This window comes from Meleagris gallopavo, chromosome 1, assembly GCF_000146605.3.
Source record: "Meleagris gallopavo isolate NT-WF06-2002-E0010 breed Aviagen turkey brand Nicholas breeding stock chromosome 1, Turkey_5.1, whole genome shotgun sequence".
In the NCBI taxonomy this organism is placed as follows: Eukaryota; Metazoa; Chordata; class Aves; order Galliformes; family Phasianidae; genus Meleagris; species Meleagris gallopavo.
Window position 1 is genome coordinate 75,269,817 of NC_015011.2, and position 22,136 is coordinate 75,291,952.

The 22,136-nt window shown below is 42.2% G+C and overlaps 1 protein-coding gene across 1 annotated transcript; it reads left to right on the forward strand.

Moving 5' to 3' along the window:
• Positions 1–2,020: 2,020 nt before the first annotated feature.
• On the forward strand, positions 2,021–19,793 carry LOC104912906 (ephrin type-A receptor 1-like). Its single transcript, XM_010717719.3, has 4 exons — positions 2,021–2,416; positions 5,561–5,628; positions 17,083–17,358; positions 18,978–19,793. Exons 1-4 carry the CDS (start codon positions 2,329–2,331, stop codon positions 19,395–19,397), a joined length of 852 nt encoding a protein of 283 aa, XP_010716021.1. The 5' UTR covers positions 2,021–2,328; the 3' UTR covers positions 19,398–19,793.
• Positions 19,794–22,136: the final 2,343 nt, after the last annotated feature.

The window sequence follows — 22,136 nt, forward strand, 5'->3', positions numbered from 1 at the left end:
TGTTTTCATTATTCATTCAGGGAATTAGCTTCCTCCAGCAGTTTCCAAAGAAGATTTGACCTTAAGATGAATAAGTAAAAGCATCCTGTCAATGAAATACTTAGAGGAAAATTGACATGCAATGCTTCAGCAATGGGTACAGCCTCCGGGTAGATTCCTTCTTTTTCCCTTTGGACCTGCAGTTTAGTGCAGAGGACACATGGCAAAGCTATGCAGCAGATCTTTTACAGATATCAACACATTTCCACCAACTTGGGTTTTCTACTGTTTGCATTTTCTCTTGATTACAGATTTATTGCAGATCTAGATCTTGCTGTGACATCAGACCAAATTTTGTTTTATTATCTTTGCACAAATTCTGAGAGGAAGAAACTGTAGGCAAACCAATCTACAAAATAACAAAACTGTACATACAATTTCTGATGCCCATCAACTGGAATACTCTGTTTTTTTTCACACCTATTAGCCAACATTAACATGGAAAAAAGATGAAAGAAAATAATTTTAGGGTACTTTCTCTGCTTGTTTTTAGTAAATCTGTTGCCACATATTCCCAACAATCAAATGTCAGATAATCAAATCAAATAATCAGATAATCAAATCAGATAATCAAATGTCCTTGATTATCTGCCATCTAAAGAGAGACAGAGAATCCCCATGTTCCTCACACCAGAACTTTGGCACTTTAGAAAGTTTACAGATGCAAACCTTGGTAGCTCATAACAAATTAATGTTAAACGTAAGTCCTCAAGACTGAATTTTTTTTCCCCCCACATATAAACAATATGAGGTCCTGAGCAGTCCGAGCCTTCTCTTCCAGCTGCAAATGGTTCTTTCCTACTTCATGTTTACATGGGCCTGACCTATTCTATCCCATCACAAAGGAGAAGTGAGTTGTAGCTATATCACAAACTGAAGAAATGAAAACTGAAAATCAATATATTCTCCTAGTGCAAACCTAAGGTATGGGATGTAGACAGGGAAACATTTTTGTGTTGCAGTGGGGAAAGGGTGGGCATGAGAATTTGAGACTTAGCACTGTAGGATGAGAAAGAACATTTTAGTCAGCATTAAACTGGAATAAATTTATGCACTATATTAAATTTAAAGCTTAGCATTTTGCCTGTTTTCTCTGAAAGGAGCACAGATTTCTTTCACATGTGTTTGAAACTCCTGAGATAGACTTCGATTTTCTGAAAGACATGGTTATAGAATCACAGACTCATCACAGAAAGATTTAGGAGCTATGGACCTCAGGAAGTCTTTAGTACCAGTATCTGCTCATAGCAGGGCTGATTCCAGAGCTATTTTGTGTTGTTCAGGGCTGAGCACTGGTAAGCCTGGAACATCTCCAAGGCTGGAGGTCCTCCAGTTTCTCTAGGCAACCTGACAAAGTTCTTTCTTCAATCTTCTTTGTGGAGAAGGAAGAAAAGAGCAGGAAGAACGCAGCCTTACAGCAAACAGCATAAATATAACCACCTGTTTTATAGGGAGGGGTATAATAGCTGTAGATGAGTGGGAGTAACGTCGTTGATGAAAGAACATCAAAATGGTAGAAGAGATACCACAAAAGGAAGTTATTTCCTATTTATGTCCCTCAATATGTTCCTATTTTAGGAAACTAAAAATCACATGAGGTCTTCATACAAGAGACCTCCCAGCTCATCTTCTTTCTCAGCATTGTTTTTGTATTGAAAAATCAGGCATCTTCTTTCAGGCTGGGGAGTTTACTAACATGAAGACAGTGATTCCACCAGGTAATGTTGTATGGCTATCACATTACAACCTGGAGAGCAGTATCAGCCACTGCCACTACTTAGGATACGAATTTCCTAAATATCTACTGCCAGGACGATAGCAAGAACACTGTTTAGTGGTTTAGCGACAGTATCACAGACAGAAATGGACTGAGCAGTTTCTGACGAAAACTCCGGGCCGTTCTCCCGTGCAAAAGGCCCGCTCAGGTGCAAGGACGTTAGCGAGGGCTGCCCAGGAGGTGGCAATCGGGAGCCTCTCTCAGGACTGGAGCAAAGGTGGAGGGAGGCTCCCAGGAAAAAGGTGGCTGCCTTTAAGGTGGGTTTATTTGCCTGCCAGATGGGAAGTCTGTGACCAGCCCCTTTCAAACAGGTAAAGGCAGTAAGGCTTCTCCACCCACTTGCCTTGATCTTTCATCATAACTGTGGGCCAGGCAGGGAGGTTGTGCAATGTGTGCGCTCCAGTCAGGAGGCTGCGGGAGAGATTCATGCGCTGGGAGCAGGAGCCGAGGCTTGGAGGCCTGAGCCAGGAGAGCAGGCAGGGGCTGGGATCAAGGCCCCCTCTCCAACCAGCATGGAGCTGAGGATGGGAAGGATCGAGCTCTCCCTTGGGATCCTTCTCTTTGGATCTCTCCTTCCTCCTGAGGCGCTTGGGAAAGAAGGTAAGTGTCAGATCTGCTGGGCTTGGACAGCAAGCAAGAGAGACGGACCTCTTTGAGGGGCGGGGAACAGGGCCTGGTCTGCTTGTATGGGGTCCTGGGAACAGTATAGCCTTCCTGGAGAAAAGGGCTGCAGGAAACTGGTGCATCGGAAAGCAGGTGGAGTATGGGGGTTGAAATCCAAGAGCAAACTCCCACTGTCTCTTAGTGCCTCAGTGAACCCGGCTCAGGTATGCTGTTCCCCCCTTCCTCTCCACCCCCTCTCAAATGAAGCATAACTGCCTCAACATATCTAGTGATCCAAGAGAATTCTTCCTCTGTTTGCATTAAACACATGCGTTGCAGATAACAAGCTTAAACATAAACTCATGAAGTTGTTCCCCTCACCCCCTCGACAACACCCCCGCAGTTTCCTAAGGAAGCTCACTAGAGAGTTAACTCTTGTGAGCAAGAGAACAGTCATTTCTGGGAGGTGTGGGAGATGAGGCAGTTTCTTTAACCTACCTCAGTGTAGGAAGGTCCAGCTCAGCTTCACAATTTCTTCTTCCACCTCTTCTTTCAAGACCCTCCTGCTTCCCCTGTCTGTTCTACTTAGCCCCTTTTATTAGATACAGTAATCTTTTTTTCTTCCATCTTGGCAATTGCCTGGTAGTTATGAAATACTTGGGAAATGGGAATCTTAACAGAAGAGAGTGAGGAAGAGTAAAGCTCTGTTCAGTTTCCTACTTCTCACACTTAATTTCTGCTAGAGACTTCTTTTTGAGTGTCTCTTTTGTATGGTGAGAAAATATACTTCATCCCAAGTATAGCCCCCTTGTTTGCTGCTCCAGGCCCTTGATCGAGAGGACTTAGTCATAACTGGCAGTTCAGCCATGGGCTCACCTCAGACTCTGTGTGGAATGCTCATTTAAACTGTTCTTGACATGCATATTTGTATTAAGGATTCAGCTAAATGGAAACCACTAGTAGACATTATGAAGAAAGTGAACCCAGGTGAGAAGTAATATAAGGTATTGCCACACAGGCTCTATTTTCTGTATGTGTGTGACCAGTAGTTGTCAGTTACACACAGACCTCTCTGCCAACTTCTCAGCTATCTCAAACATCTTATTTTGTCTGCATCTGTGATCTACTCTCCCTTCATGTGTCTAGCAAGGAACAAGCAATTCCCTGGCATCCTGTTTTCTGAAATCTTTCTTTTGAGTAGATTTTCCATGTGGCTGGAGAGCCATGGTGAGATTCCTAGTCAGAGGCTGTGGACCTAAGAGCCAGAAGCCCCAGAGTACTTGCATTCCCTGTGCTTTCGCAGTCCTACTGATTTGTTCTTCCTTTTGTTGGAGAACCTCTGCTGTGGGTTTCACTTTGAGAGATGTATTTCTTGAAGAGTGGGCTTTGCCCACACCTGTGATGGTGATGAGGCATGGCTTACAGGCTGTGAAGGTTCTTGCTCTGGCTTCTTCTGAGTGCCTTTTCCTTTGCTCTGTGCTAGAACTTGCTGCACAGCCCCTCTTGCTTCCACATCACTGCTTCAGGCCTGAAGTGTGTGGGATAGATATTATCTGGGTGACGGTTCTGGAAGGACAAGCTAGTACACTATGTATGGTTTTTTGTTTTTTTTTTTTTTTCTTTGCCAACAACACTAGAATAATATCTGAAATAGACTGAAAGCAGGAGAGAACTGTCTCTTCTGGACAGGGAGTCTGTGGCTTGGAAGGTTTGGCCATATGACCATCCCATGAATGCAGCAAACTTGCAAAACCTGGATTCCTGCTTTTCCCTTCTCCCAATCCCAAAAAGGTGTTTCAGAGGTGAGAATAGCAGTGCAATCCCTCTTATCTTGGATTCTGGGCCCACAGCCTGCTTCCTCATTCCACAGGACTCCTGCTGATCTGCACTTTACACTCTGTTAGTGGTAGTTGGCAGGCAGTATTTGTGAAGCAGTCAGACGAGGGGGAGGAAATCTGGATATTTAAATGCAATTTAAATGTTTCCCCTCTCCTACCTCTCACCCTCAAATTCTTTTCTGAGATGTTTAAAAATGACCCCTCTGAATACACTCACAGGAATTCAAAAGGTTAATCCAAAGATTTTTTTCTTGTGTTAGCAAGTCGGGACTGTGATAGGTGCACTGACATCAGTAGTCTGTTTTGTCAATGCCAGCAGAGCCAAAGGCAACCTTGAAGCTGTGCATCCAGCAGTGACTTACTTCATCTTCTCTCCCTTCTCCTTGTTTGCCTAAGAAGTGATACATTCTTAATTTCACTCTAGATCAAGACTTAAGGGCAAACTCTGATCATATTTTCAAATTTCTTTGAGGGCTAAAAATGAATAGACTACTGAATTTCTTTGTCGAATGACTCCAGGAGCCAAGACTTAATGTGAATCGTGCAGCGCAGTCCTTTGAGAGATGGCAGTGCTGTGCCCTGAAGCTGCTATTATCTCGCTGTCGTGGCTGGAACGTTTCTGAGGAGCAGACAGTAAAACGATTTCTAGGCCAGCATCAGACAGTGAACAGCTCTACAGAGGTGTAGAGCTAGGCAGATTGAGAAACTGAAATCTCATGGCTTTTGGAGACTGTGACAGTGGAAACTCCCTTTTACCACTTCACACTGCCTGTCTTTCCCACGGTGTTTCAAGCACTGAATGGCACTTCTTGCTGACACCGATTGATCTTTTGTGCTGGTAATTTATTTGATTGCCTGCCTGTTCAACCATTTTGTCTGCTACCTTCCTATTTCAAGGAGGATGTGAGCAGCTGCTAATACTGTCTTCCCATTTCAATAGCTTCGGCCTCTTGTTCCCATCCTGAGACAGCTTTAGAAAGCAGTAAATGTTGTCAGGTTTAGCATGGCATTGCGGTTTTTCAGATGTTTCCCATGCCTCTGGGTGTTAATTGAGAGGAAGGTGGAAGAGGAGGGGGTCTCATATACCAGAAAGAACTTTTAACTCCTGACTAGCTGCAGTGTTTTATATTTTCCCATTCTTCCTCTAGCCATACTTTCTGAAGATAAAAGGTCATAAAGAATGTGGAGCTGTGAGGTGACACAGAAAGTGCAGGGTTTGCCATCTTTGACAAAACTAGGATGAAGCCATTCCATGGGAATGTGAGTTAGGTCACTGATTTTTTTTCCCTTCTTTGGTTTTCAGTGAATCTGCTAGACACAAGCACTGCACAGGGTGAGCTGGGCTGGCTTCCAGACCCTCCAGAAGTAGGGGTGAGTATACATGTTCAAGGATGGGGAACTGCTGGGAATGTTACAAAATGGGAAAACATAATTAAAACTGAAAATTTATCCTATCCTCTAGGATCAGGCATCTGCAACTCCTTCCTCTCCTGAACCTCTGATCATATTTTCAAATTTCTTTGAGGGCTAAAAATGAATAGACTACTGAATTTCTTTGTGGGATGATTCTAGGAGCCAAGGCTTCATGTGGAATAATGCAGTGCAATCCTTTGTGAGTGGCAGTGCTGTGCTCTCAGTTATATTTGTCTATGTACAGCTATTTTGACTCAAGTACAGATGAGTGATCCTTCTAGCATCAGGACTTTCAGTGATGGAGGATGGTTTCCTTTAAAGCAGCAGGGCTCTGTAGGAGTAGTGGAAAAAGGCACAAAGGAGTGGATTCAGGAATTGTGTTGCAGCAGTTGAAAGGAAGAATGTTAATATGTAGTTAAAGCTCCTCATCCATACTCTTATCTTTCTAGCAAGTCACAAGCTCTCCTATGGTGAAAGAGTCTTTACCCTTGCTGCTTACAAAGTAGATGTGGGCTCAGCCTGTTCCTAACTCATTTTCATAACTTTCCTCTGTAATGTGCTTTGGCTGCTTGAAATTTATCCCACCTACTCTGGTAGTCTTGTTAGGTGAACTAGAGCCAGATAGTGAGGTTTTCCTATACAGGCATAACTGCATTTGTTTTATTTGTACAGCTATTTTGCTTGTTATTATAACCTATTCAAAACAGGTGCCGTAGTGACACATATATGTAGATCATCTTTTGCCCATTGTTCCCTTTGTTGTCCATATAAACTGTCTGCATGGTGATTTTAACCCAATACTGTTCTCTAGGCATGTTCAGGATGAAGTCTGAGACATGGAGAGAAACTGAAAAGTGCATTTTAAAAAATAATATGATAGAAAGAAGACATAATCGTTGTCACAAAACACATGGTTTGGCATAAGAATTGCCATACCCTTCAGTTTGTGCTACATCTCTTTAAAAAAAAAACAAAAAACAAAACACGTTTTGTATTTAAAATGTAGTTGCAGTTGGGAATTTTAGAAGATGCTGGAGAACGTGGTCTGAGAGCATGCTAATCTAATAGATCAAGATACTGATGACTGATAAACTAACAGATAATGAAAAATAGATTCACTGACTTCTGATGAGGAACTCTGTTGGAGGATTTTGTCTGTCATTTCCTGATAACTGTTAGTTGGAGGGCTCACAAATTGCCACTAGCAAAAATGGAACAATGGGTGATTCTCTTGGAATTAAACTTTGAACAAGTTTCAGAAACTGATCTTCCAAAATGCAGAAGGAAATGTGTTTGATAGAGAACTGGGATTAATTCAGAACATTTTTGACACAAAAGGGCTAAGATTAAAATGGAATAGGTTGACCAGCTTCAGTATTAACAGGCTGGAAACATGTGAGCTGTATGGCTTACAGGGAAAAGCTGTATTTCATATACCAATGCTACTTGTATCTAATCTTGGGTGCCGGAGATCTCCCATCTGTGAGCTGGATTTGTGTCAATACACTTATCACACACAGAAGGAATTTGCTGTGAGGAATATTCGTGCTTTATACACACAAGGTCTCTAAGGCATAGTGCAGAGGAGGTTGGTTAACTCTGTGGAGGCAGAATTACACCTTTGTTTTCTACTCTTCTTTAGCCAGCGATAATGCATGAAGTGGCTTGATGTTTTCATGGAAATGCAGGGTCTATACATAATGTAGACAATGCTTTTGTTAATACATGTGCAGCCTATGTCCACCAAGCTGTAAAGCTGAATGCCAGTCAGTTTTGGACAGCATAGGTCACTATTATGGATTTTTAGAGTACACTAACTAGCAGTAAAATCTGACCTAAGTTTAGTGGTGACATGAAACTGAAGTGTCTATAGAAATTTGCTGGCTAAAAGGTTTATGCTAGCTTGCTTTGTAATATGTGTTTACAAAGTGTTTCACTCATTTTAAGATAAAAGCTATTAAAAACAAAGCCCTTAACAAGGCAGATGTAGTTCCTATAATTTTATCTCCCTCTCTCCACAGTCCCTTTATCACCCAGCAAATTCCTTGATAATTTTTTTAATCTATTTCTGTGGACTGTTGAGATAGCAGTATCAAATAAACATGGAGATGTGTATTACAGTACAGTGGTAGATACCCCTCTTCTCACATGGTAGAGAACAAATGATGATTACTTTGAAGGTGTCAGGAACCAAGAACTTACATGCTCTGACATCAAGCACTGATACAGGATGGGCAGAGAATGCTTGAGAGCATCCCTGGAGAGAAGGATTTGGGGTGTCTGTTGATGAAAGATTCAACGTGTGCCAGCAATGTGCGTTTGCAGCCCAGAAGGCCAACCATATTCTGGGTTACATCAAGAGAAGTGTGACCAGCAGGTTGAGGGAGGTGGTTCTGCCCCTCTGCTCTGGTTCTCTGAGTCCCCACCTGGAGCACTGCATCCAGTTCTGGGGCCCCCAACACAAGAGGGACATGGAGCTGTTGAAGCAGGTCCAGAGGAGGGCCACGAGGATGATCAGAGGGCTGAAACACCTCCCCTACGAGGACATGCTGAGAAAGAGCTGGGGCACTTCAGACTAGAGAAGAGAAGGCTCGGGGGACCTTATAGTAGCCTCCCCGTATCTGAAAGAGGCCTATAGGAAAGCTGGGGAGGGACATTTTAGAAGGGCATGTAGCAACAGGACAAGAGGAGATGGTTTTAAACTGGAAGAGGGTAGATTTAGACTTGAGATTAGAAAGAAATTCTTTACTATGAGGGTGGTGAGACACTGGAACAGGTTGCCCCAAGGTTGTGGACGTGCTCTCCCTGCAAGCATTCAAGGCCAGGCTGGACAGGGCTTTGAGCAACCTGATCTAGTGGGACGTACCCCTACCTATAGCAGGGGGGTTGGAACTAGGTGATCTTAAAGGTCCCTTCCAACCCAAACCATTCTATGATTCTTTAAGGTCATCCCATGCTGCGCAGGCAGTCTGGCTTCTTGCACTGATTTTAAAAATCATCAAATCTATTGGAAAAGTACTTCTAAAATGTTGTGATGACTAAATAAAATGACAAGGCACAGTAGCATTGCTTCCTGGCAGGTTGTAAAATAACAATATAAAAATCATTTATCTTTGTTTTGCTTTCAAGTATAATTACATCAGTTTTGAACAGATGGTGATGAGGAGCTGCATTATCCTCTTGAAGTTTGCCTTCAAGAGATAACGTTTTGAGCAACCCAGTCTGATTCTGAATTTAGCCTTGCTGTGTGCAGAGTAGACTAGGGACCCAGACGTCCTCTTACACCAACATTTCTTTATTTTCCATGAGTGTTCTGTTTGTCAGCATTTTGATTTTGTACTTTTAGCCAAGGCAAAATAAGGCTCCCAGTTCTACTTGATTTAATGTATTCAGCTCTGTCATATCTATTCCTGTGATTCACTCTATCGGTTTATGGAGGCCTGTGATTAAATGTACTCAGCAAGCCAATATTTGTGTTTAGTTGCTGTGATTATTCCATGCCTACCTTGTGTGCCAGTCTTGAAATTTTCCTTTTGTTCACTATTTCCGATTTCATTTTTGTGTATACAGGAACAGTATTTATATAATCCAGTCACATTTTCAACTTTGTATGTGAATACTTAAGTTCTTGGCCATTTGTACTGTAGGTTGACATATGGTGGACCTCTCAAGATGGCGTTCTGTCTTTATGCTGTTCTATGGATTGCAAATTAAACCCAGCATTCCTTGGAGGCAAGTTTTCACCAGCTCTACAACAATCACTGCTGACAGAAGAGATTGTTTTAATAGTTTCTTCATTTTTAATTTGGTTATCTGTTATTTCCAGAATCAGAAGCACACCGTTGCTCCCACTAGTTGCCAACTTGTATAAATAGGTACAATTTGCCCTATTGTATTAGTATCAAAAGTTCAGAAATGAACAATTTTCAACTGGTAGCTTTTCAGCTTATAGAGTTTACTTTTCTCATATTAAACTTGTGCATGGAATATAATATTATAGAAAATTCAGATGATTTTTCAATCCTTTATAGCCTGCCATTTTTGTGTACTCTGCATGAGGTGGAGGACATCATTTTTTTTTTTTTTTCTGCTGCTTCCACACACATCAAAATATTGCTATCAGTTACAGGCTTTCTACCAAATCCCCTACTGCGAATGGTACCTGGCCTGCTCAGCTTTGGTTCATTTTCACACAGGACAAAGAATAGGCATGTAAAGATATATTAGTGGCCTAATATATCTTAACCCTCTTCAGAAATAGCCAATAGCTACACTTACTGTGGTTCCTAAAACATTTGGAAAACTTTGGAAATGATGGAATTCTGTGCAGCTCTGTAGCCCATGTTTCACAGGAGGTCTGATTTATGAATGTAGCAACTGCTAAAGCTATATGAATGTAACTTAGGTAAGCTAGTGTTCAAATTGTTACTCTTGACATTTTATTTTTCTATTAAATCCATGTCATAGTAAAAACTTCACGCTGCTCAATTATTTGCTTTAGCTAATAGACTAGATCAAATACTTGTGACCTGTCAGCAAATTTTATATCACTGACCACATTGTTTACAGGCCTCCAGGTTCTAGCAAGGCAAGGTAGATTCCAGTTGCTGATACTATCTGATGGCTGCTTTCTGTTTCCACCATTTCTGCTCAGACAGATGGGCCTGGCCATGAACGAAACAATGTTGTGGTCCACACAGCCCTCAATTTACAAGTGATTTCAGCACAGCACTCCTATTTCACTAAACCTGAGTAATTCACTTAATCACCAGTACCCCATTCAGATTGGAACAAGTCTCAGCAAGTCTGTACAATCTGAAGATAGTATGAAGAATAACCATCAGAAATGCTATTGTGTGCATCTCTTTCCACAGCTGTTGATAATACACATCCTCTAGGATCTAACTCAAAGAGCTGTTGTTGCCTCTGATCCTGAAAGAAAGCATCATTACACTCTCCTGCCTGCTCTCAGGTTAGGTATCAGGCATAGGTTTTTAACACCTCCAGGTAAATTGTTTCTATATTGAAATAAAGGATGAATGATTAAAAAAGTCAATAACTAACTGAAAATGGGAGTAGTTCTGGCTTCAGCCATATCCTGACATGCTGCTCTACTGCTGTTGATATGTAGACTTATGGGGATACTTGTTGATGATAAATAGTTACTGTATGTATATTTGGGAGAGAAGGAAAAAAATGTTGTGGGAAATAAGAAAAGTGAGATGAGAAGAAGTTAGTTGTAAATTATTAAATAGTTGTACAATAGCTCAGATTGCATGAGCCACCAACAAAGTAGCTGAGACTGAAGTTACTGCCATACACCCAAGAAGCAACCTCAGCTAGTGAACTCAATCTTATGACTTGAAAGGCAGAAACAACATTCTAAGCTAGAGTGAAGATGCTGTACAACCATTACATTCATTACCATGGCTGCTCAGGCACTGCAATGATGACAGCACTGTTGCCTAGCAGTTTCAAGAAGCTTGGCTCATCTTTTTATAGCTGATAGACGAGAGCAGACAAGGTTCACTGAACTTCCTCACATCAACACAAAAGCACCAGGAGTCAGCTGGAGCCTTCAGATGAGGTTGCCTATAGCAAGGTCTTCTGAGAAGACTAACAGGCTATTTAAAGTTTAAAAGCAAAACAAATTTTATTACAATATCAACTAGAATACTGCTGAGTTTGCAGGCAGACAAGTTAGAAAGGAAAGGCTTTTTTTCTGCATGCTGCATCCTTGCTGGGTTGACTCATGCTTTCAAGTGTGATTCTTAATAATTCAAAGGCCAAATAGCAGAAAAATTTGGTAATTTCCTCTGGTTTCTTGGAAGGTTATTTCTGTTATTTCTGTGGCTTTTAAGACCTATTCTTGCCTTCTCTGTTCTTGGCCCAGAGCTTGTCATCTACCCATGGTGACTTTCATGCTGCTGTTTTCTGCAACTTCTTTTCTTCAGGTATGTTCGATCATTCCAGAGAGAAGGCACAATTACCCTGTCCTGGTGTGACATTCAATCTGATCTGATGCTCACCTTTAAAAGGAACTTATAGAAATAGAGCACGTATTGCTCATTGCCATCAGATTCATTTTTCAGGTTCCATGTAAATTTTGGAAGTGTACCGTACAAAACCACAAATCACACCAAAGCAGGCTCTTTACCTGGGAAAAAAAAAAAAGAAAAAGAAAAATTGCTTCTATTTAGAAGCTACAATTTATATAGTGTGCAAGTAACATGAGAGTAACATTTGCTTTATTGTTAATAGGATTTTAGACATGAATTTTTCTGTTTTTCTGTTCCTATCTTTTTTATAATTATTGATATTGTTAATGAGTGTTACCAAAGCAGATACATAAGAAATAAGTGTTCTAACAAGCCTATAGGAAGTGTTGGACAAGACTATCACTCTCCCTGACCTAGTAGCGTCTGTTGTTGTGACCAAGACTGTTTTCATGCAAGACCTTAGTATGGCCAGACGGTCCAGAGAATGTGCAGACAGCAGAACTTGGATTTGATAAACAGGTTATATAACAAATGCACTGGAGTTCTGTGGCTCAAATTAGCACCTTACCTTCCCATAAGGACATGAATACAAGTTAAATTGTAAGGAGATGGATGGGATAGAGACCTATGCACTACTGCCCTAAAGGAAAAACAATTACACAATGCTATTGCTCCTCCCTGAAAATAATTGATGGATCAGTGTGGGAAAAAAAAATATATCATCCCACCCAGACAGATATGCAGACAAGCCACCATTACTCCTCTGTTGTATGGAAGGCTCCGTGACAATGTGATGAAATCAAACTTGTCTGACCATTGACAAAAGTTCAAAGAAATACAAGCAGCCTCTGCTGTTCTTAGATGTGAAGTTATAGGACTCATGAAGTTAAAAGTCTAGTTGACTAATCAACAGGCTTTTTTCATCATCATCATCATCTAAACTGCCCTTCACACCAGAGCTTGCAAGAGTACTAAGAAAATTTCAGTGAAGGGTCACATCACCTTAATTCTGGAATATTTTCAAAATACCAGTATTGTGCTGCTATTTTTCATGGCCAGGCTTAGCTTTGCCTACTATACATTGTCACTGGATGTATTTTATCCAAAGAGAACCTGCTTTCCATATCACAGCACGTATCAGCAAGGTGTCTCTTGTCATGGGCTCTCCTCTGAAACATTATGCTAAGAGTGTAATGTAGCTAAATCTGTAATGTACAGCTAGCCTTCAGGTCTGAACCTACGTCAAGAATTTTTTTTTGCCATGATGGCATGCAAATGCTATACAAAAGTCAAAGAGGCTCCGTAGGCAAAAAGTTCTGCTGTTTCTCTCCCTTTTCTGCAAGTGGGAAGACTGAGAAATCATTCAGCTGTCTGTGTTCTTTCTAGGTGGTTTTAGGCTTGAGACATCAGTGCTGCTGGGAAAAGTTGCTCTTTCTGGGCCCTGAGATTTTTCTTCAGGAAAAGATTTAATGGTTTAAAATAGCACTCTGAGTTCTGTTGCAAATTAAATGGGAAAGAGATGCAGTTTTATAAGTACAGGTACATTGGAGCTGGCTGTACTAAGTCAGTCTTTTGATCTTAGGGCAACTCCAATCCCAAGTTAAACAAGTTAGTGGTTTTCAGCATATGAACTCCTAGCCTTTCCAGTGGAGACATGCATCTTAGTTTAGTAACTTCCAGCTTACCAGCAAGATGCTTGCTTTGTTGCTACCTTTTTAAAGTCTCTTAAAAGTATCCTTGTGCCCTTCCCCAGAGGTGTGCAGGACACAGATTGGAAGCTACTGTGTTGAGCTAACCTGAAGGCAAGTGAAATATAAGTCACAGCAGGCAGGCTCTTATCTGAAAGGAAACAGGACAAGTACTTGGCAAGCTAGAGACAGAGACAGATTTACTGTTGTGAACTACAAGCTCTTGTGACTCCAGTCTGAGCCTGAGGATTTGTAATACTGTCATAGTCAGTTTCCTCTGTCACTGCTAGCTTAACTTTTTATTATGAGTGCAATTTTTATTTGTTGTCATGTATTTTTTTCACAAAAAATACTAAAATCAAAAAAGACCATTTTACTGATGGCTGCAGAGCCTGTGACAATAGCTTCAAGAAGACACACAAACTGTATGTCCCGGTTCATTTTCATTTTACATCTTATGGCAGACCCTATATATAGTAGCCATGGATGAAAGAATTGCAGGTTGTCTTATATTGACTTCTGGACACAGGTTTGATCTAGAGAAGGCTTACTGGTGGAAAAAAAAGTAAGTCTTCCTTAGATTTCAATTCACAGTCAATCAAGGCAGATATTAAAAGGCATCTGTCTGTCTTATCTTTGGATCTTTATTCACAAGGCAGACTAAACCATTACTGTTTACTACACATATCTATTGGTGCACCCTTGGTTTGTCATTCACGTCTTTATGAACTAGCTTGTAAAGGCAGCTCTTCTCCTCACTGCTTTCTTTAAGATTGAATCCAATCCAGCAATGGGAGGAAAGTTGCCTTCTTGTTTGCTAAACTTGCAGTGCTCTGAGATTATTGAGATAGTACTAACACTGAATGATCTTTAGGGTTTTTTGTTCACTTAATGCTAACTCCCGTGCTAGAATTATTTTACTCTATATTATACAAAGGCTGCCAAGAACAGATCTCTGGAGCTAAGTGCTTGTTTTAGTATATGGGTTCCTCAGAAGCATTCTTTAGTCCTCAAATCCAGTAGCTGCATCCTTAGACATTTTAGAAAGGCAAGCTACTAAATATGGCCCTCTCTTGAATGGCTGGAGTAAGGATATAGTGTCTGGAATGAAATTGGTAGAAAGTTACATTATTAAAGGAGGTTAAATCAGTGTCATGGGCCAACAAGCTGGAGAGACAAGTAATTCATATTGATTGAACCAGACTTTACCACACACATTCATTAAGAATATTACATTAAAAATCCGAGGCATACATTTTGATTTTGCAGCAGATTTCTTTGAGGATGTGAGACAGTTGCCTAGCAACTTCTGGATTCAGCACCCTTTCATTAAGTGTTGCATTTAACACTTTTCTTCCACTACTTTGAATTTAAAATCTTCCCTGAGTAATGAAGTCAGGAACATATTTAACAATAATGCTGTATTGTTAGCATAAAAGATATCCTCTTTTACTTCCTTTACCTATCAACACTAGAGTCTAGAAGAAACATGTCCAACTCCCTTGTTATTCCCTTGCACCACACTGCATATGAAACTGCAGTGGATGTTTTTGCCCCGAAGAGCTCAGTCTGGAAGAAGCTGGCCTGAGATGAGCTAACAAATACAGGACTTAGCAGTTGTATTTTTTTCTAGTAGTAAAGTTTGAATGAAAAAAACATCAGAGCCAACGCTCTTGAAAGCGAAGCTTTGGCCTTTATCAGTTAAATTGTGAAAATGGTATTTTCAAGACATGCATCACAACAATTCATATCTTTTAGTGACATATGAAAAAACCACTTTCTGGTGGAACTTATCTGTGGCACTGTTTTGTGACAAACTCCTAATGGCAACTTCTGTAACTCTTCAGCCTTCAAATAAGTCCTTCAATACAGTCCTAGATTTCCTGTCAGTTTGGTGGAAGCAAGTGCTCTGAAAAAAAATGCTTTTAAAAGTCATTCCTAACTTTGACACTTTCTTATGAAAGCTACTTTGTTATTATTTCCCTTTCTAACTTCTCTTTCATTTCAATAAGTACAGTAAACAAATAAATAATACTTCAGGATATCTTGTCAATTTAGTTCAGAAGTTCTTCAGTGAAATACTGCAAGGGGCGATTGCCATTTCAAGTTGACTAACTGAGATTGATCAATCTATTTCACTCTCCTGCTATCTACAGTCTTTTGACCTCCAGTAAGTGAAGTAAGTGTAAATCCTATGTGGTGCATGTATGTGCCAACTGAGTCAGAGAAAGAGGGTGGGGTAACAGTGTAGATTAATTACACAGCAAAAAAAGGAAGCAAGAAGGGACACATAGATACCATCTGCATAACTTCCTGGGAGGAAACTGCTAATATGCACTTAGGTAAATGGCTGAGAACAGAGTGATATGAGACCGTGCTATCAGCAGTGCTTGCTGGCTTGGAGAAAGCACTGGTATTTTTCTGAATGGGGCTGTATAGGAAGGTGCTCTAAGTCCTTGCATAAAAGCAGAATTTATTTCAGCACTCTGTGACTCAATCTGTAGTCCTCCACTAGGCATGAGAATAACCTATAAGGCTGAATTTGATCTGTGGGATCAGAAACCGGGAGAGAGGCTGCAGGGCTGTGCTGTGAGCACAGGAGGTGGTGGGGCTAGAGAAGAGGAATGTGTGAATATCACGCTCAGCTCATGAGACTTTACAAGTCTAGTGTAATATAGAGACTGAGGCCTTGCTTAATTGCATCTTAACCTGGGGTGTATTTAAAATCAAGATGCTTAAACTTGTGCCAATACTTACGTGGGCACTTGTTTCAATTTAATTTGATTAAATATTTAAAGCATAATGAAAAAGGCTGTATTAACATGGGGGGGAAAAAGGATCTAAGTTGTTTTCTCTGTGGACAAAACCTTCCTTCTCAAGTTTTCAATTCTCATGTGTAACTTACTTAACATTGAATAATCTTTTCATTTCATATCTGACATGTGGCGAGGAAACAAAAATAGAAGCTCAGAAAAGTCAGTGAAAGCTCATGCTAAAATATTTAGCAAACCCTATTGGATTCATACAAATAATATCAGTGAGGTCATATATTCATCTGGCCACACATCCTCCTCCTAGCCATTATTTGGCTGGGGAAGAAGCAGAATCTAATACGAAGTCTGGAAAATCAACTGAGTTTTAATAGTTAAATTAAGGTTTGCAAAACATCACAAGCAAAGAAGCATAAACTCCAAATTAATGAACACAGTCCTTCTGCAATTGACATTTCTATTGTGTCACGCTCTCTCTTCACTTACCCCAAAGTATTGTGCACTATTTTCAGGGGCAGATAATAGTCATGACGTGGCATATCTTACTGTACACTCTGCATATAAACAGTGGCAGGGAGAAGTGGACCATACATGGGAATAGTTTTCTAAATCTGAGATGAGACAGTGTATGAAAAAGACATTAGAACAAAGGTATGATGAAGGGGTTATGCAAGAATCCATTCACTGTGGCTCCTTTCAGTTTGGAATGAATTAGATCCTCATTAGCATATTCTCTGTGCTTCCTTTGTAAAGTTAGGCAGGTATGGTGCTGTAGACCAGATGCCACTTTTGCTTAGTGTAAGCCTATCAGCTGCCTGCCTACCAGCTAGGCAGGCTATGAGCTGTATGCTATATGAGAACAGACCTTGTAGGCTGGACTTTGTCATATCTGAAGTAAGTGAAACTTGTTTCTCACATCTGTCTAATGTGTGTTTTCTCCTACCTTGGGAGCAGTGGAGTGAAGTGCAGCAGATGATAAATGGTACACCAGTCTATATGTATCAGGACTGCAGCGTGCTCTCTGAGGGTGACACTGATCACTGGCTTCGCACCAACTGGATTTATCGGGGTGAGGCAGCATCTCGCATTTATGTGGAGCTGAAGTTTACTGTGAGAGACTGCAAGAGCTTCAAAGGTGAAGTGGTGACCTGCAAAGAGACCTTCAACCTCTACTACATGGAGTCTGAGCAGGATGTCGGGATCCAGTTCCGCCGCCCAATGTTCATCAAGGTTGGTAATGCTTGGCTGAAAGACCGTGTCATCTCTTTCAGCTTAAACTGGGCGTGTCTCGCTGGCTAGGGGAAGCCAGGAGAACCAGCATCTGGGGAAGGGAAAGGAATAAGTGTTATTCTTAGAATAAGCTTTGCCCTAGGTGCCCTCTCTGATGCTCAGAGTGGCTTCTGCCAGAAGTGGCAATAGTTTTCAAATGAGATCAGACCTCCAGTTCTTCTTAAATCCTTATTAAACTGGGCATACATTAGGTGAGAATTCTAAAGGATTATAACAGTGCCCCATTGTTACATCAGTTTTTAGAAACAGTATAGCAGAGACCAAAAGAATTTGACTTGCCTTAGGCAATAAATCAAGAATAAACCAGGTGAAGAACAGAACCCAAATCTCTGTGCTTCTGATCATTTGCTCTGATTGTTATCGGATATAGGATCTTTTTTTCTACATCTGGAGGTGTTGGCTTGTTTCAGTGAAATTCTTCCTTGTGTGAAAGTATTCAGCACTATTATATTTTACCTGCTGTTTCTCCTGATGTACTGCTATCTTTTCATAGAAATACTGGAATTACAGAAAAGGGAATGCCAGCTTTTTTGGTAGAGGAACTTCTATAACTATTTTCCATCCTAAAAGAAACCACAGACCTAGATTATTTGACTGCTCTTTCCTCTGCAGTTTAAATGACATGTTATGAAAACAAAGAACTGTAAAAGCTACAACAGGAAGAGCAGGACTAGGGTAGCTGATTCCCCTTCTCCCCTCCTACTGCACTTCCCCTCTGGCTGGGGCCTACTGCACATATCTGTTGATACCTCCACAACTCCTAAATCTGCTTTATGATCCCACCACCAGAAGCAGCTGCTCTGCAGATTCTTTAATTGACCAGCTACCTGGAGCAGGTGCTGTTCAGTAACAGGGAGGGGCCTACACTGGAGAGGATTGTTTTTCAAGGTCTCCAGTAAAAAAGACCACCCCACGTGTGGTATTCTGTATCATCATGTCATGGAGGCCTTTCCCATCTGCCCATGGAAAGTATTTCTCTCCCAGTCTCATTGTTTTGTTGGTGAGGAAATGGAATGTAAAAGTGTGGAAGCATTTTTTCACCCAAGTATTTTCAGTGCTTAAGAGTACTGACTACTGCATGATGGCAACTTGGAGTAGAAGCTCTGATCTGCATCAAGTGCAGTTTGGAAACAGGTAGCTGTAATTCGCTGGTCAAGTTCAAAAACACATCCCTAAGTGCTGCTGTGATTTTCTTGTATATTGATTTGCAAACAAAAATTATCACAGGAGAGATTTGCTCCTGATTTCTTAATTTCTAGTAGGGGTAGTTCCTACAGACATCCAAGATCACAGATCCAGAACACAGTGTACTCTGTAAGACAGCAAATTACTGCAAATGAATCGAAAGGAAACGGTGAAAAGTATGGAAGCAAGAGATTGTGGCAACCGGTCATTAACACTTCTTCCAAGAGCAAAGAAAGCATGCAGTGCACTGAGATTAGCAACAGTCAACCATGTCTGTGAAAGTCCTTAGTGTAAAATATGTTTGACAGGCATAGGTATCTCAGAGCTACTGCCTGCTTGGATGTTAAGCTGTTGTCTTTTTCTCTTTTGCTTAGCTCAACACTGTGGCAGCGGATCGAAGTTTCACAAACAGAGACATCGAATCTGGTGCCATGCAGCTGAACACAGAAGTGTGCCCCATTGGGAAGTTGTCTCGTCGGGGCTTCTACTTAGCTTTCCAGAACTCTGGGGCTTGTGTAGCAATGGTGTCTGTCCGAGTGTATTACAAGACTTGCCCAGAGGTAGTACGAGGCCTTGCCCGTTTTCCAGAGACACTAGCAGGTTTGGAGGGGCTCACAGAAGTGCCTGGTGTCTGCGTGGAAAATGCAGCTGAAGAAACAGGCTCTCCCCCAAGGATGCACTGCAGCACAGATGGGGAGTGGCTGGTACCAATGGGCCGATGCCTTTGTGTTGTGGGGTTTGAGGAAGTCGATGGGAGCTGCGTAGGTGAGTATGCAGACAGACAGTGGCTGTAGGCCATGGGATTGATTCCAGGGAGTTGGAGATCAGAGTATCTGTAAGCACAAAGCGAGAGTAGGGGAGTTAGTGTGTCCTACCTCTCTCTTGCTTGCCCTCTGTGCTTGCCAGGCATTTCTTATGCTTTTCTCCCCTGCGTAGCTTTTCCAATTGTGATTTTCTCCTTATGTGTCAAGTGTAAGACTTGCAAACACTTCTCCACTCCCTCTTGGGCTTCATCCAGGAGCCTTCAGCTTTAGAGTTAGTTCCTGTGAGCTGTAACTGTGTGATTGACACTGACTCACTCCACAAGTGATTCCCAAGCCTTAAATGGAAGCCTTGTTCTTTCAGGCTGATGGATCAGATGTATGGAACAGTGTTTGTCCTGTGACTAGAAAGCTGAGAGCCAAAGTGGGGCTGATTTCTCCTTTATGCCCCCTTTTGCTTGGACTGGGATGGTTCTTCTGCCATGGGAAAATGTATAAAGCACACTGCATAATACCATCTGTACCTGGTTCATTTCTGAGGAAGAGCAATTAGCAGGCATAGGGATCACTATGGTATTGGAATGAAAGCGAGACAGGACTGTTGGAGCAAGCAGTGCAGGGCTCCCTTTGTCACTGAGGGGACAGGATCCGGATTTTTATGGCAACTACATGTGTATGTCAGGGGAGAGCATACATACTGTGGCTTAGGAAATATGTGTTAATGCAGAGAGGGAGATAAAAACCACATCTCTGCTGTTATCTTCAAAGCCATGGAGCATAAGGCTGACACAGTTCAGAAAACAGAAAAAGGAATCCATGCATTGCTTCCAGGATCAGCAGAGTGACCTTCTTTCTGCTTTGTTCTGCCCTTGGTTCACAGCAAGGATTTGGTGCCCCTTTGAATCCTCACTTTTTGCCACTCACCTCGCTTGGAGAGCTAGCAAAGGTTGAAACACAACATCCTTACCCTTCTCCAGAAAACCCCTCTCTTATACAGCCCAGCCAGTTTTTCCACTTAGGTACTACAGAGCTCTCCCCGCCCTCCTGAGAGCACTGGGAAGGGGCAGGGAAGCTGTCATGTCTGGACAGGCCCTGGCTGCTATCACTGCACAGGTTCATTTTTTGTCTGTGCTTTTATCCCACTCTGCCCGAGTGCAGCTGTAACTTCAGTATCTTTTGTATGATCAGTAGGGAATAAGGAAATCTCCCAGGAGAAAAAGTGAAGAGAGAACCTTGCAGGGACAGGGAGAGGTAACTTCATGCCCCAAGAGCAGTGTGTTATTTGAGCATTAGAGGAGATGGTGAAGGTTGCCTTTTGGGGAACATCTTAAGTTCCTTTCTCTTTATAAAGTTGTTTTGCAAAGGACTGGGAACAGTCCATATCAGAATGAAGACAGGGCTTCTACTTTTGTTCTCCAAAGATGAAGGACTTCCCCTTCGAACATGAACATGGGGACAGAATGGAGGAAGAAGACTTTCAGGCAGAGATTTCTAGTTCTGATTTTTGCCTTGAGCAAGAAGAGAATTAAAAAAAGGAAAAAAAAGGCTAGCCTATGATCCTTGCCTCATAACAGGGAGGAGAATCTGATCTCTAGTACAGGACAGGCGGCAACAGAAAGCCAGAAGACCAGGTTTTGAACTAGTTCATTCAACCTCTTGGTTAATTTCCAGCTGTACAGAGCTCAGCCATCCCATCATCCCAGAAAAGTGGTTCCTGCCCAAAACATTACATCTCAATCTCTCACAGCATTGCATACCTTGCTGTCAATAAGCCTAGACTTCCATGATTAACATCTTCAATTAAGTCGTTTACTGTGAACCCAAGAGGCTGGCTGTGCCTCTGGCTTATATTCTGGTTTCTTGATGGGCCTTATATTCTGGTTTCTTGATGGGCTCTGGAGGGTGATGGGTGAGTGTGTTACTAATGCTGAGCTCTATGTCAGCATTACTCTGGTGTCTGAAGGCCACCTGATACTTGCTGGCAGTTTCAAGACAGGAATACTGGTAGGGAAGAGTCAAACCACTGCTTCCCTCTGGTGCTTGGGTGAGCAGCACTAATCTCACCCTTTCTCAGGCTTGTTTTTTGCACCTTGTTGCCTGGAGCTGGGTCTGGAGTGGATGCCAAAGGACCCATGAAGCCAAGTGCCAAGGAATGAGAGAGAGACTGGAGTGGAACTGACTTCCAGCCAGAGGCAGCTGCTGACCTCTGATCTCTAGTGACAGGACCCCAGGGAATGGCATGGAGCCACATCAGGGGAGGGCCAGGTTAGGTGTTACGAAGAGGTTCTTCAGTAGAGGGTGAAAAGGCTGCCCAGAGCAGTGGTCATGGCCCCAAGCTGTTGGAGTTCAAGGAGTGTTTGGATAGTGCTTGCAAACATAGGGTTTGAGTTTAGGGAGCTGCTGTGTGGAGTCAGAATATGGACTCAGTGCTCCTTATTGGTGCCTTCCAAATCCGGATGTTCTGTGGTTCAGTGATTCTATGGCTAGTGCACCTCATCGCCTTGCTCACCCTGGGGGAGCCGAGGCAGAGACCGCCCTGTTTCTGCCAAGTGAGCCCGTAGCAGCCGCGCTACAGGGAACTGCAGGTGGCAGCGCGCAGGCTAAACACCTCACGGGCAGCAACGGCAGCATGGCTGCCGGCCAGCTGCCGCGGGGCAGCGCCCACTCACTCACTCACATGGCAGAGCCTGCCATACCCATCCCTGCCCAGCCGGGCGCTCCGGGGTAGGCTTCGCACCGCCTCCGAGGCGGGGCTGGCATCGCGTCCCTGAG